The 14,238-nt window shown below is 43.7% G+C and overlaps 1 protein-coding gene across 1 annotated transcript in view; it reads left to right on the forward strand.

Moving 5' to 3' along the window:
* Positions 1-566: 566 nt before the first annotated feature.
* pla2r1 (phospholipase A2 receptor 1) overlaps positions 567-14,238 on the forward strand; it is a 47,977-nt gene continuing 34,305 nt past the window's right edge. Inside the window, exons 1-9 of the mRNA XM_064327404.1 lie at positions 567-870; positions 8,162-8,542; positions 8,631-8,804; positions 10,219-10,383; positions 10,521-10,634; positions 11,982-12,131; positions 12,403-12,591; positions 13,446-13,606; positions 13,819-13,929. Of these exons, the coding sequence (XP_064183474.1) occupies positions 729-870; positions 8,162-8,542; positions 8,631-8,804; positions 10,219-10,383; positions 10,521-10,634; positions 11,982-12,131; positions 12,403-12,591; positions 13,446-13,606; positions 13,819-13,929 (1,587 nt within the window). The 5' untranslated portion in view covers positions 567-728. The remainder of the gene's footprint in view (positions 871-8,161; positions 8,543-8,630; positions 8,805-10,218; positions 10,384-10,520; positions 10,635-11,981; positions 12,132-12,402; positions 12,592-13,445; positions 13,607-13,818; positions 13,930-14,238) is intronic.

Genomic DNA, 14,238 nt, shown 5'->3' on the forward strand with positions numbered 1-14,238 from the left:
AATAGGTTTTCCCCAGGTAGGTTTTTAGTTATTATTATTGTTACACATAGTCTACATGCCAAGAGTTGCCTAAGTAACCATAATGCTATTTAGTGAACCCACGCTCATTGTTGAGACTAAATAATCTGCTATAGGCCATGAACAGTAATTCATGTTTCACCAGTTAAATCCTAAAGTCATGCTCCACTTCTTGGGATACTGTCGATGTTCAATGTTCAAGCCTGAAAGCTACATTTCGAGCAATGTTAAGTAGCTGGATTTAATTAGCCATGACATACTGTGCACTTTCATGAACTAGTGTTTACGCTTCAAAATGTGCCATTCTTAATTCAGGAATCAGATACTTAAATCAATCAATCAATCTTTATTCCGGACTGAATGTCCATGCAAACAGGTTAAAAAGACAAACAGACAAAAAAGACAGGTCATAGAAGTGTTTTTTGGGTAACGTATCTCGAGAACAATCCCTGACTGTAAGTTTTTGTTGATTTCATTTTTAATTTGGATACTGGGACCAGGTTTTTAGTGTAGCCAAATGGTGAATCCCGCCCCACCAGTTACTCGTCTGGAAAATAAATATTCTGCCCCTTACAGCCCCGCTGAGAGAGAACAGTCGACGGAGTAAACCCGAAAACTAGCGGAAAATTTCCGAGAAGGTCAGAAAAACAGCACACAGCCAGATTTTTAGTCTCGGGAAAGCTCGTCTTCACAAAGTTTTTATCAGGGAAATGAGGTCATATCGTTTGTTCCATTGTAATGTTGGATCGGTGGGAGTACTTGTCGTTTTCAGCATTGTACTGTTTGCGAAAAGCTGCTACAGTGACGCTGAAGATGTGGTTTTGGAGAAAGCCCAACTTTCCGAACTATACAGTAAGTTCAGTCGGCCTGCACATAACGTGATCTCTGTGTGCATAGCATTTTCAGAACAAAAAGAATGTGTGCGCTGTATTCTTTTTCCATGTCAGATGGAACAAATCGTCTCAGTTAAACGCGTGTGCTGGTAAATCCGTATTATCAGTAGTAAACGAATTGGATATCCACGTCCTCCGGTTTTTGTTTATCTTTAATCTTAATGCTTAGCTATTAGACAGTGGCGAATGGAAACATACGTTTTAACTTGTTTAGTGGACGTATTCTAATGCTGGCATGTATGAGTAGCCTATATTATTCACCGTGGAGTTCCGTAAATTCTCCATAAACATTGGAGTAGTTTGTTGTTTGTTTACATTATCCTGCACAGTAATTTAGCAGACAGACACCAGAGCGACTTATGTGGAAGAACATATTTCTAATCTATCCATCTTTGAAATAACTACAAAGATGCGTTCAGATATCAAGGCAGTAGGCTTTTACTAAATATAATCGTAGCCTATAACTTTTCAAAGTTAGTTTATATTACAAACCGGGTCAACGCCTATTAAACTGAATATAGGCTTAAAGAACACTTAGGAAAGGTGATACGCGGTATCAGGTAGCCTATTCTGTTTTGAAAAGACCCGACTGGAACATTTAGGAGATATTCCAGAATATTCATGAAGGTTTAAAGGAATTCCAGCATGGCACACATTATTCCGTATTAGTTCAGAAAGTCTCATGTAGAGTCTATCCTTATGGGATAACTATTTATCAGTCATATTTTAACATGTTGAAAAGTTTATCACACTATCGGTTCAGTTATTCAGTCAGGGGTACCTGCTTCCCTGAGCTTGTCTGTAGCCAAAACTTCCATGACCGTTGACTGCTTTGTACAGTTTCTTGGATTTTCAAGAGTATGTTTTTGCACTATTATAAAAAATGGCTCTGAAAGGGTTATTTGGCTCGCCTTTATAGGGGAACCCGTTTTAGTTATGGAACCCTCTATGGTATGTGTGAAAAATGTGAAAGCTCCCAGATTGAACCATTTTGCCCAAAAAAGAACCCTTGAACACAGAGGAGGCTTTTTGAACCCTTTCTTCTGGAAGTGTAGTGTTATTGCCATGGGGTTTCATGTACCTTCCTTCGCCTTTTGTTTTCTGTGATGTGCATGATCATCTTCAGTTGTATGTAAGTTGTCGTATACTAGCTCCCCTTGTCTTTAACGTCTTCTGAATTGTTTGCCAGTGCTTTGTGAGATTTGAAGTTAATAAAGAGCCAGATTCCTTTGTAATGTACTGTGTAGAGCGATCTGTGACTGTATGGAGTCATATTGCTGTCAGTAGTGGTGAGTGTGGCAATAAGTGGAAGTAGCAGGTGACAACAGAGGGTGGAAATGAAGGTCCCTCACTGCCAGGAGAGAGAGTGTTGGTTGGGATCCTGGATGAGGTTAAAGGCCACTGCACTGTGAATGGTTGGTCTGATATAGCAATTCATGTACTGCTTACCAATGTCAGGCACTGGCCCAGTCAGCAGCTTCAGTGACTCTGGACCCTAGGACCATCTCACCTTGATGGCATGCTGGTTCAGGACCCAAGATTTGACACAAAGTGAAATGGCGGGTGACTTGTGCAGTTAAGTTCATGTCCTTGTTAAGTACAATCTCCTGTGAGAGAGTCCATGGATGGCTCATGCTGCTCACTTTTGTACAGCCCCTCACCTCTGATGACAACATAGCACATGCCCGACACCTCCCCGCTTACTAGCCAGGCACAAGCGTATAACTGGGAGGGCGGGGTTTACAGGGAGGAACAGTCAGCCTGCAGTCCTTTCCTGGAGGCAGACCAGAGTAGCCGTGGTGCAAAAGCTTACGGCATCCCTTGGAGGAGTAAATGGGCATCTTTGCAGTCACTGGGAAGAACATCTACTGCACTAGAGGTGGTACAGTATTGATAGATGGGTAAAGGTGCATCCATGATTACCTGCACTCACTGAGTGAGCAGCAGCTGGAGCAAAGGCGGGGGAAGAAGCTGCTGTGGGGGAAACTGAGACTTATTCGAAGGGATTTTTTTATTGAAACACACCTCATCCATTTTACTGGCTCTATTTTACTTCATTACTTGATCTGAAGAACGGATTCAGAACCGTTGTCAGTTATTTATTGCTCCTTGACTGCTACTGTTCATGTGTCAGTGGCATGACTGCATGTAGTCACTGTGTAGCCTTTCTGTTTAATTACCAGAATTCAAAATGAGTTTTCTTTTGACAAATTCCATTTTGTTTTCTGAGAAATCCTTCCAAGATTTTTTTAGAGATGTAAGTGCTAACTGACCACTAAGGTGAGGATGGAAATCATAATACTGCAAGCAACCCAGCCGGAGGCGTCAGCCTGTGACTGAATTAAACAATGGAAAAAATCCCTACTGAGGCACCAGAAATAGGCCCTTTTCTTGGTCAGCCCCAACACTGTCTACAGCATAGGCTGCCAGTTTTCAATCAACTGTTTCATTCAGTTTCCTTGTTTAAATTCAGCTTTTTTCAGATTAAACATAAATGAATCACTGTTAGGCTCATCAGGTCCTTTGTATTTCATTTTCATTTGTCTGTGCTTTTCCTACTTTCTTCAGGTCAGTTGGAGGAAAAAATTTCTCCAAGAAGAACCAGCGTATTTCTAGCATCCTTTTTAGGTGCAGGGTGTCATCTTGCCATCATCTTTTTTAAATGCACCCAGTATACCCACACTGACCATATGGCCTACTGGCAGAACCGGAGACCCCTCTGAAACGTGTTCTGGGTTCTCCAGTGAGTCGCGTGGTTCCGCATGCCGCTGCGTCTCTGTAGTTTTTGTGTTCGCATATTTCACAGCAAGGGTCCTGACAGTGGTGAACTGGCCAAGACCACCTCGGGTTCTCATGGTGGGTTCCTGTACCAAACAAACACAGAGAACCCGGGGGTGTCCCAGCTGTGCCGCACAGTGTGTACCGAAAAGGTCAGACGAGGTAGTCGGGACGCAAGAATGAGGGGGGCAAAATAGTTTACAGGCCCATGCTTGTTCACATGGTTGCACACTGAACTCATGGACCGTTTAGTTTCACCGTATGCATTACTCAGCAGTGTGGTAGAAATGTAATTACTGACATTGCTGGAACAAAGCTAGTTGTGTATTATTCACATTCAACCTTAATGTTACATTTTTATAGCAAATGGTTGATTGATTTTCTGCTGAAATTGGAGGCTGGTTTATTATTTTAACTTGCTATGCATGTGTATTATTATTTTCTGTCCTTATCACTAATTTTCAATGTTCTGTTTATTTTTTGTGTTTTGTTTTTTCCAAATCATCACCCTAATCTAAAAGACACTGGCCTGAATTCTAAACCATTTGTCCTTACAAATGTGTAACCTTTTTACGCAAGTAAATACAAATTTACTCAAATACAAAGACCCTTTATTGTAAGCTGGCTGTGGCTTGGGTTAGATAAACATTTGTGCTTGATCCTGACTTGAATATGAATGCAAGTGCTCCTTTTCCCTTCAAAAACACCATTTAAACCATTACAGCCATTCAGCCATGACAAAGGTTTGCTTGATAACTTTTTTATGGAAAAAAGCAACACTTGCTTTGATATGTGAATCTAAAGTTATGATGCAAATATATGATAAATATGCAAATCAGCTTTTCGTTAAGGATACATGCTTTCTTTGAAGCAGAACTCTGCAAGCAGCTAATTCTCTGTACGACGACCAGGTCTTTGGTTACTACTTTGAATCGGCCTCTCAGATGTGAGTTCACAAAGCCCTGTTGAAGAGTTGAAGAGGGTTTTTTAGGCTGTGGGATATTGAGTTCCATTGCAGTGGAGAGTAAAAAGAGAGCGATATCTTCCTATCTGCCTGTTCTTTTGTCCGTCACATCCAACGGTATGAATAGCCTGCCGAGTATGACTAGCCCCGCGGGTTTGATAACTCACTCTCTGTCATCATTTTGAGTAAAGAGGTAAATTCCAAATGGCCGTAGGCACTTTTAAACGCAGCGAATATTGGGTTTCCGCTGGGCTGCTGATTTATTTTTGCACACAGCTGTACAATGATATACGGTCCACAGTGACTCTACGGCCACAGTTCACATCTGTCAAGAACTGTGATTCGGAATGCACGTTGGCTGTTTTGTGACCATGAAAATGCCTTTAATTTCTTATTACAAGGTAAATACTCAAGAAACCAAATGGTCAAGGATTTGCTATTTAGAATATTCTTGCTGGGACGCGGATTATTTATTACAGTACTTCATAAGTCATTCAGGGAAGGAAAACTCTACACTTCTTTAAATCACCTAACTTCACCGTGAACCTAAGTACAGTTATTGCACATTTTTAAGTGTTACAAAACAGCCTTTTCAACAAAAGCACCCTTAATCGGGGCACTTTTCACAGATTGATTTTTTTTTACATAATGGCTGTTTATACAGAGGGATATATCCTGAAGTAGGCCACTTTACACACATTCCATGATTCACACTTGATAAAAAAAAATAGCATGGAAGGTTATATAAAAGAAACAGTATACTGTATGTAATAAGCTATATTGTATGCTAAAAAAAGTGAAAAGTTGTATTTTAAAAAAAAGATGTGTCACAGTTATTTACACCATTAAACCAACATTAAAAAAAAAAAAAAAAAACATTTTATAGTTCATCTCAGACTTAGGGAACTGTCTTGTGGCCCCCCTGGCTACCTGATTCACCATGGTATAAAAATGAGGTGAATGTAAAATGCATGTGTCATTCAGCTCCATTGGGAAAGGCAAATAATTAGCAGAAGGAACTAGCAAAGGATTATGCGGCCTTCGTGTGTACGGAGATAGTTACAAATAAATAAATAAATAAAAAAGATTCTAATTTCCACTATAATGCTCATACTTAAGAAGTTTAAAAACACTGGTACAGTGTTTACTGCCTGGTAGAGGTGCTTTTTGGCACAATTAGATGGTTCTGGATTCAAAGAAAAATTCAAGGGCCATAGTTAGAGATTCACTAAACTTTATGGCATTTCGGGGACACAAAAAAATCCCAAACTACCACCACCAGTTTTAAAATTACAGGCGGAATTAGGGGGGGGGGGGTGGGGGGGTCTGACCCCCATAATTAACACTTGGACCCCCCCAAAAGAGGTAAAAACAACAGGTCGGGGGTGTCGAAACATTTATATATCCTTCTTACCTGTAATTGTAAATATTACAATATATTTCCCATCAGTGGCGTCACTAGGGTTGGTCCGACCTGTTGTTTTTGCCTCTTTTGGGGGGGTGTTAATTAGGGGGGTCAGACCCCCCCAATTCAGCTTGTAATTCGAAAACTGACCACCACGTCCATGCCAATAGGCCTTTCAGATGGCTATTTTTGCCAGAAGAAAACATTGAACTTCTGCAGTTTTCTAAATGGCATTGAAACTTTGTTTGGAATCAGGTGTTATGGTCCGACGGCATGGCCAAAATGGAACTTTTTGGCCGTGCGTTAGTGTGTTAACATTGGAAGAAGGATGCATGTTGAAAAGGACATCATACATACGGTGAACTATGGTCGTGGATCTTTGATGTCATGGGATTGTTTTGCATCTACTAGTGCTGGAGCTCTTGCTAAGGTCAATAGAACCATGAACTTTAGCAAGTACCAAGACATGTTGGCCAGACGGCTGCGTCCCTCTGCCAGGAAGCTCAAACTTGGCCGCAAATGGATCTTTCAGCAAGACAATGATCCAGGCCTACCTCAGAATCAGCCAAGAAATGGTTAACGGACTAAGTCTGTAGATTTAACCCTGATTGAAAATTGTGGTTTGGATTGAAGAGGGCAGCCCTCGTGTGCAAAATGAAAGATCTGAAGGATTCTGAAAGATTCTGTTTGGAGGAGTGGTCAAATATAGTTGAATATCCCTCCAGTATGTTCACAACTCAGTAGTTATTTTGAGTAGGAATAACTAGGTAAGTGTTCAAAAGGTTTTTAAAAATAGACAGTGAATATTCTGAAACATTTTTTTTGGAAATACATATAGTTTCAGAAAGTGATACTTTGGTTGATGTTATGTCCCACCAACCCCCCCCCCCCCAAAAAAAAAAAAAACACAAAAACAAAAAGAAACCAGTATTTTTTGCATTACAAATTTAATTAGAAATGACAAACCTTCCATGTGCTGCAAAACATGAACAGTACAAGTTAAACTGTGTTTCAGAACGTGTCTTCTATGAGACTTACATTTCAAAGTGGGGAATGTGGTGTTTTTGTGAATTTTCATTCACGTGTTTCCGTTCCTTCAATGCATATTTTTTGGAATATCTCCCAAGTTAATACATATGGGAACAATACATGCTGCTGTGGTTAGAAAATGAAGTCAGCTGATGTCTCACTTCTGGTTTCTCTACAGGAAAGCATAGATGCTTGCTGTGCTAAATATGCTGTTTCCCAGCAACAACCACTGGAATGAAGATGACAAATAGACACAAACAGACAGTGATGTGCTTGTGCATAATGCCCACAATATCCTGTCAGAGTTGGTTGCAGTAGATGGGGTTTCTTTAAATGATGTTGCCAAGAGTGATCACCTTAGGCCAGCCATTCTAAGAGATAGTTATAGACAGAAAATGCATTCTCTGCACAGTTAATTACTGAAATACGTCATGTGAACTTGATGTAGAAATAAGTGAAACGCAGGGCATATCATACTTGATAATGGCAGGCCTCATTTTGTCAGTAATATTTCAGTTTGTGTATTTCATTATTATAGTTTTATACAAGGTGATGAAAGCCATTTGTGGTATTGGGGATAATCCATTAGTTTTCCATACCTAATGGATTATCCCCATAACACAATTCAAATTTTGTTCACACCGCAGAACATACTGTTCAATTAGACCCTTTTGTTTATTTGAAACTCATTACATACAGGTAAAAGTCGGTACACTCATGATATATTTTCGGCCATCTTTATCTTTGCTGTATGCAGACTAAGAGATACGTTCCAATAATCCAATAATGAACTGTTTCTTTCACATGAAGATGGCTGTATATGAAGGGAAATAAATTAGCGTCTAAATACGAATGACCGCTTTTGATACTCTCTATGCTTTTTCCATATTTCTCTGATTTGCAGTGTATTTGGCATGATATGGCACTTACCCATGTATGTCACTTCTTCTATCTTGCTATCTCAAAAATCGAATGGAAACACAGGCGTGCGTAGAATGAAGAATTTCATAATTTCAGATGCATACACAGCGGTCTGTAAAATAGAACTTGACTGGTTTGTGTTTCAAATTGTAGGTAAAGGTGCATTTATCCTGGAGAGCATTCAGCTGAACCGCTGTGTCAGCCTGGACCGGTCCAACCTGGTTCTGGAGAGCTGCGAGAAGCCCACCCGGTTCATGCTGTGGAAGTGGGTGTCCCGCCACCGCCTCTTCAACGTGGGCCGCAGCCTGTGCCTGGGCCTGAACACCAGCGACCCGCTGCAGCCGCTGGGCGCTTTCGAGTGCGACGTGCCCCTCCCCACCCTGTGGTGGCGCTGCAGCGGGAACGCCCTGTTCGGGGCGTCCCAGCTGAAGCTGGCCGTCACCGGACGCCTGGTCGTGGCCAAGAGGTCCGCTTACCACCAGTGGAGGAGGTACTCCACGTCCGGGGAGGGGCCGTGCGCATATCCTTACGAAGGCAAGTGGGCGGAGGAACACGTGAGGCGGTCGGCGCCTGCCTGTGGTGTAGCGCTCGGCTGGTGCTAATTGAGGCCTGTTTGTTGCAGAGATCCACACGCTGTTGGGCAACGCACACGGCATGCCCTGCGCTCTGCCCTTTAAGTACAACAACAAGTGGTACTGGGAATGCACTGCCGAGGGCCGGGAGGACCACCGTCACTGGTGCGCCACCACCAGCCGGTACGACCAGGACGAGAAATGGGGCTTCTGTCCAACTCCAGGTACAACTTGCGGACATCACCACATGCGCATACACACTCTCTCTCTCACACACACACACACACACACTAAGGCTGTCAAAAGTGCCATGAAATTGAGTTCTTATATTAGCTTTTGTAATTAGTTAGCATTCGAATATATTCGAATATCATTTGCCTATAATTCACAAAAATAAGCTTCTTATTGTCGGGCACAATATGCACGTGACGCTCCCTTTAAACTGGCCTGCGCGTTACTTTCCACAAGCGGGCAGTAGAATAGAGGACATCAGTGAACTTTCCTACTGGGTTACTACATCTGGAGCCTCATTTGTAAAACGTATTTTAGATCAACTGTGTGGCGCGTACGTAGAAAATCATGTCAAAGTAGTGATTTATAAAATTTCAACATGACTCGATTTGACCGTGGGAACGGTTGTGGCTTTACGTCAGGTCTTCACTTCACGTATGCAATATAAACAAACAAATAAATAAATATACAGCAAACTGAAACATTTAAGAGAAATATCAGTGCAAAAATAAACAGGTCTGCGGAGGAAGTAGCCTCAACATGGAATGAAAACTTTCAATTTTTTCTGAGGTCAGAATGCAAACAAAAATGTAACATTAACGCATTTAACGGCAGCAATGAGTTGGCGGTGTATCGAGTCAGATAAATAGAGTACATGGTCGTAGCCCTAACTTCCGTGTCATTCATGGAATAGACGGCCGTGCAGAGGATTGCAGCGTTTTCAGTTCGTTATACTACCACGTTAAGCGCACGCATGATTTGTACATGGCGAGTGGACGTCCGCCAGCAAACCGGACTCCAGGGACCGAACTAAAGCTACGAGACAGAGTAAAAAACACGTTGCAAACACATCTTTGCATGCAGAGTTTACATGTCACCTTCTTGGGATCATCCTTTACATGCTCGAAATGATCCCACACTTTGGGTGATTTCCTGCCCGACATAGTCTAATAACTTTTTAACGACAAGGCACAGTTTCCGAATGGAGTTTGAGGTGTTTTTTTTTCCTGCGACTAACTGGCCAGTGAAAACTTGGTCGACTAAAACTCTTCTCATCGACTACCGGTTTGGTCGACTATTAGGGGGCAGCCCCAACACACACACACACACACGCACACACTCACACGTACACAGACACACATACACACACACATACGCACACTCACACACATACAGACATGCAAACACACACACACACACACGCACACACTCACACACACACAGACACGCACACACACTCACACACACACAGACATGCAAACACACACCCACACACACTCATACACACACAGACACGCATACACACGCAGCATTAGAGGCAACCATGAGGAGCCATGTGTTGCGTACGGGAGGTCAGTGTCCGCTGTCAGTTTAAACTCCGCTGACCCTTTTGCTTTTGAATTTCAGAGTCGGGTTGCGGCACGTTCTGGGACATGAACCAGGAAACGAAAGCCTGTTACCAGTTCAACCTGTACACCATAGTGACATGGAGCCAGGCCCACTCCTCATGCAAAGCTCAGGGGGGCAACCTGCTGAGCATCACTGACCTGGTGGAGCAGCGGTACATTAAAGGTATGGAGATCGCACCCATGCCTGACGCCAACAGTGTGCTGACTTTCTCACCTTTGAACTCCACCGTCAATGACTGGGACCAGAGGTGCTTGCAGTCCCCATTCCAGGCTCAGGCTGTGCTTACTCTCTCTCTCCAGAGCGGCTGAATGATGTGGGGAGGATCGTGTGGATCGGCCTGAACCATCTGGAGGAGAGGGCAGGCTGGCAGTGGTCGGACGGAGCGCCCCTTGCCATGGTCAACTTCATCTCAGGTGACGAGCATCCATCCCGACCATTCAGAGGAGTAGAGGCCAGAATGACTGCTAACCTCGCTTTTCCGGCCTCCTGGAGTGTTTCTGTTATCGGAGTCTTTTTCATATGCCTCACAAAACGAACATCATAGTTTATTTCATGGCATTAGTCTGACTGATAGAGGGGAATATATCTTCCATATTTTTTAGCCGGACCTTGAGGGCCTAAAAAGGGCCTAAGAGACAGTGCATGTCTCTTACTGAGGGGCTGGCTAACTTGCTGAGTTGCTGACTTCCCATTGTTGAAATGAGCACAAGTGGTGCTAGTGTGCAGTCAGTGGCAGTGTTAATCTTTACTAGCAACATCAGATGAGTGCAACAATTTAAGGATAGAAAAACAGGGTTACTCTGGACGTGAAATGCTGTTCATGTTGTATGTTACTAGCTAGCGAGTATTATGTTAATATTCTACACCACGTTGTATATTTGTTGGATAAGTTCGAAGTACCCAAAAACATTTGCAAGTTTGCTTGCTAGCTAGCTAGTTTATATATTATAGCTTAATGGCTAGTTACAAGTAGCTAACATTTAATGGTTTGCCGAAAGCTTACTGAATGGCTAACTACTGTATCTACTTAGCCAAACGTCCATTTAATAGTGAAGCTGGATTAGTTGGCTGTCAGCAGCCCGAGTTTACTTTAGTTTAGTTATGGCTAGGTATGAGGAAGTATCTTGGATCTTCTTTGAACAGAGGGTCCAGTACCATTTATGGACAAAAAGTCATGGGTCAGAGGTTCCAGTTTGTGACAGACAATGCTCCCCATAGTCTGTATCCAGGGTCCGGCTGAGCTAGGCTTGCCTAATCTTGTTTCTTTAATCATACCTGGTGTGGTAGTAAACCATGAAATGTCAGAGGCCATGTGAAATGATAAAACATCATCACTGTTATAGATCGGGTGTTGATAAGACAGTCAATCAGCAGCAAGGTTGTACAGCTTCTATGTGATTATGTGATTTTTTTTTTTATCACATGGAAGCTGCAAGGCCTTGCAGCTGATTGGCTATCATACCAGCACCTAGTACATATCACTAAGATAAAAAAAAAAAAAACTAGGATTAAATATATCATGCAGCCCTTCACTGGTTGGAAATTATATTTTGTCTTCAAAATGAATGTTGATGATTATATTGTGCTGTACTTTTCCAATAGTAGTAGAAAATGAAAATGAAAATATATTATCAGGGTTTTTTCCCCCTCTGAATTTTCAGCATAGCATTATTTTGAGCTCGTGTTTCCCGTGTAAGGTTTCAGGTAAGCGGGAGTAATTTCAGATTGCTTCACTTAGGCGAGTCCACGCCCTTTTGCAGGTATCTCGGACATGTTTGGCCAGGAGAGCAGGCAATGCGGCGTGTATAACTCCGCCGCGGGGCACCAGTGGCAGAGCCTCAACTGCGAGTCGGCGCTGCCCTACATCTGCAAGAAAACCCCCAACGACAGCCGGACGGCCGAGCCCTTCGGTAACCCCGCCCGACATTCCATCCGTCTCCCTCGTCTATTACTCCCGATAAGGGGAAAAAAAAGCCTCGCATTGTGTTCCTCAGTTAGCACACACGCTGACGTGACTCACTGGGGAAAGCCCCGCTTCGCTAGCGCGGTCGGGAGTGTGTGAATAAGGGGTGAGATCCGGGATTAGGTGTCTCGCTCAGGTGCGGGACAAGCCAGGATTTGAGCTTGTGACCTTCCGGTTGGCACCCCATGCGATGCCCTAACCACCTTGCCGCCCTGTAGAGAACTGGCAGTACTACCGCACGGTGTGTGCCGCCGGCTGGGTGCCCCACAACCGCTTCTGCTACCAGGTCCTGCCGGAGCCGGGCAGCTGGGAGGACTCGTCCGCCTCCTGTCAGGCCCTCCGGGCCAACCTGACCAGCCTCCACTCCCTGGCTGACATGGAGCTTCTCCTCACCCTGCTCAGCAACTGTGAGTGCCCTGTGATGGAACCCTGGCCCGGATTGGCTCAACATTCATCCTTAACAAACACTCAGATGAGTTGGAGTGTAACCAATTTTCTACAGAGACACGGCATAGCTTGTATAAATTCATTTTAAGGATCACTGAACTTAGTAGATTATGTTTGCTAAGAAAAACAAGCTTGCTTTTAAATGTGTCTCAGGTTTCAGTTTTAGAACAAATTTTAGTTGAATCTCCGGTTCACCGTCACAAAGTGCTGCCATCGTTGACCTGTTTGTCTCCTACTTTTTAAATTTACTTATTGTTGATTGTATTTTATTTGATGTACTCTAACCTGCCCAGAGATATAAATTAGCTACTCAGCACCTTCATACTGTGAACTGTCCCTGCCAAATGTCTTCTTGTCATTGAAACTAACATATTGGACTGATATCACAAACAGAACGCTACAGTTGAGTTATGTTGTGAAGTTTAGAATGACTGAGGCTGGCTGCAGCAGAACTTACTGTAAGCCTGACGATGCAGTGTTCCGAACAGAGCCCTTAACCAGCCTTAATACACACACCTACTGCACCACCTTTTAAAGACCTTCTTCCTGTTATACCCAGGCATAAACCCTACAGGTGGAGAGCAGGTAGAGGAAGTTAAGTTAATGGTAATGGAAGGTAAAATTACATATGTGTGGCACAGCGTAATTGCTAATACTAAGATACAGCAATAGCGCATATGATGTAGCACATTCACGGCAAGCCTGTGAGGGGCCCCCTCAAACTCAGCGCGCAGAAGGTGGAGGTGCTGCATCATGCCCCAGCGTGCGTTTTCGCCGCGTTTGATAACTCGCCGCTCGTGTGATCTGTCGGAAGTTTCAGCCTCGACTTCGGCGGTATGGATTGGCCTGAACAACCGGACCTCGCCCGCCTTCGAGTGGTCGGACGGCTCGCCCGTGAATTTCACGCCCTGGCACAAACGGGAGCCCAATCTCCGCCACAACTTCACGCAGTTTTGCGTCAAGGCGAACAAGGATGTACGAGGCTTTCTGCAATCGGGTTTTTACGTCCTTTCTATTTCAGACTTTCACCTCTGTTCAGCAGGGGAAGGTGTGTTATGTCTGTGTGCATACCGTCTGGGCCTGTGGTCGTATTGTGTGTGATGTGGACATTGTGAGTAATTGCACTTTGATTGATGTGGTAATGTGAGCGATGTTTCCCTGTGAGCTGATGGATGTTTGTGTTGCAGGAAGGGAACTGGCTGCTGGCTTCCTGTGATGAAAGGCTGCCTGCAGTCTGCAGGAGGCCAGGCCTTCTCCCTATACTCAGCCCTGCCGCGTGGGATGAGGACTGCCCTGAGGTGAGGCTCAGCGGTCTGGGAACCGCACTCTTTAACCTGTCAGAACGAGCCGCTGCGCTCCTCGTCCAGACTGTCAGGCCGTGCGAGTTTCAATGGGTGCGGAAGATTCCCATTAGCACTGTAGCATCGGCCCTCCGTTTTATCAGCAGATGCGTCTCACATCACAGTTCTGTTAGGATCAGATAATTTGACCAAAACATCTTATGGGAACTGAAAGTATACATTTTAGCTTTTGAACGGCGTGCTAAACATCATCTTTAATGGAAGCTGCACGTGTAGTGCTTGGGGAGCTGAGACAGTTATCTGGGT

This window comes from Anguilla rostrata, chromosome 3, assembly GCF_018555375.3.
Source record: "Anguilla rostrata isolate EN2019 chromosome 3, ASM1855537v3, whole genome shotgun sequence".
NCBI lineage: Eukaryota > Metazoa > Chordata > Actinopteri > Anguilliformes > Anguillidae > Anguilla > Anguilla rostrata.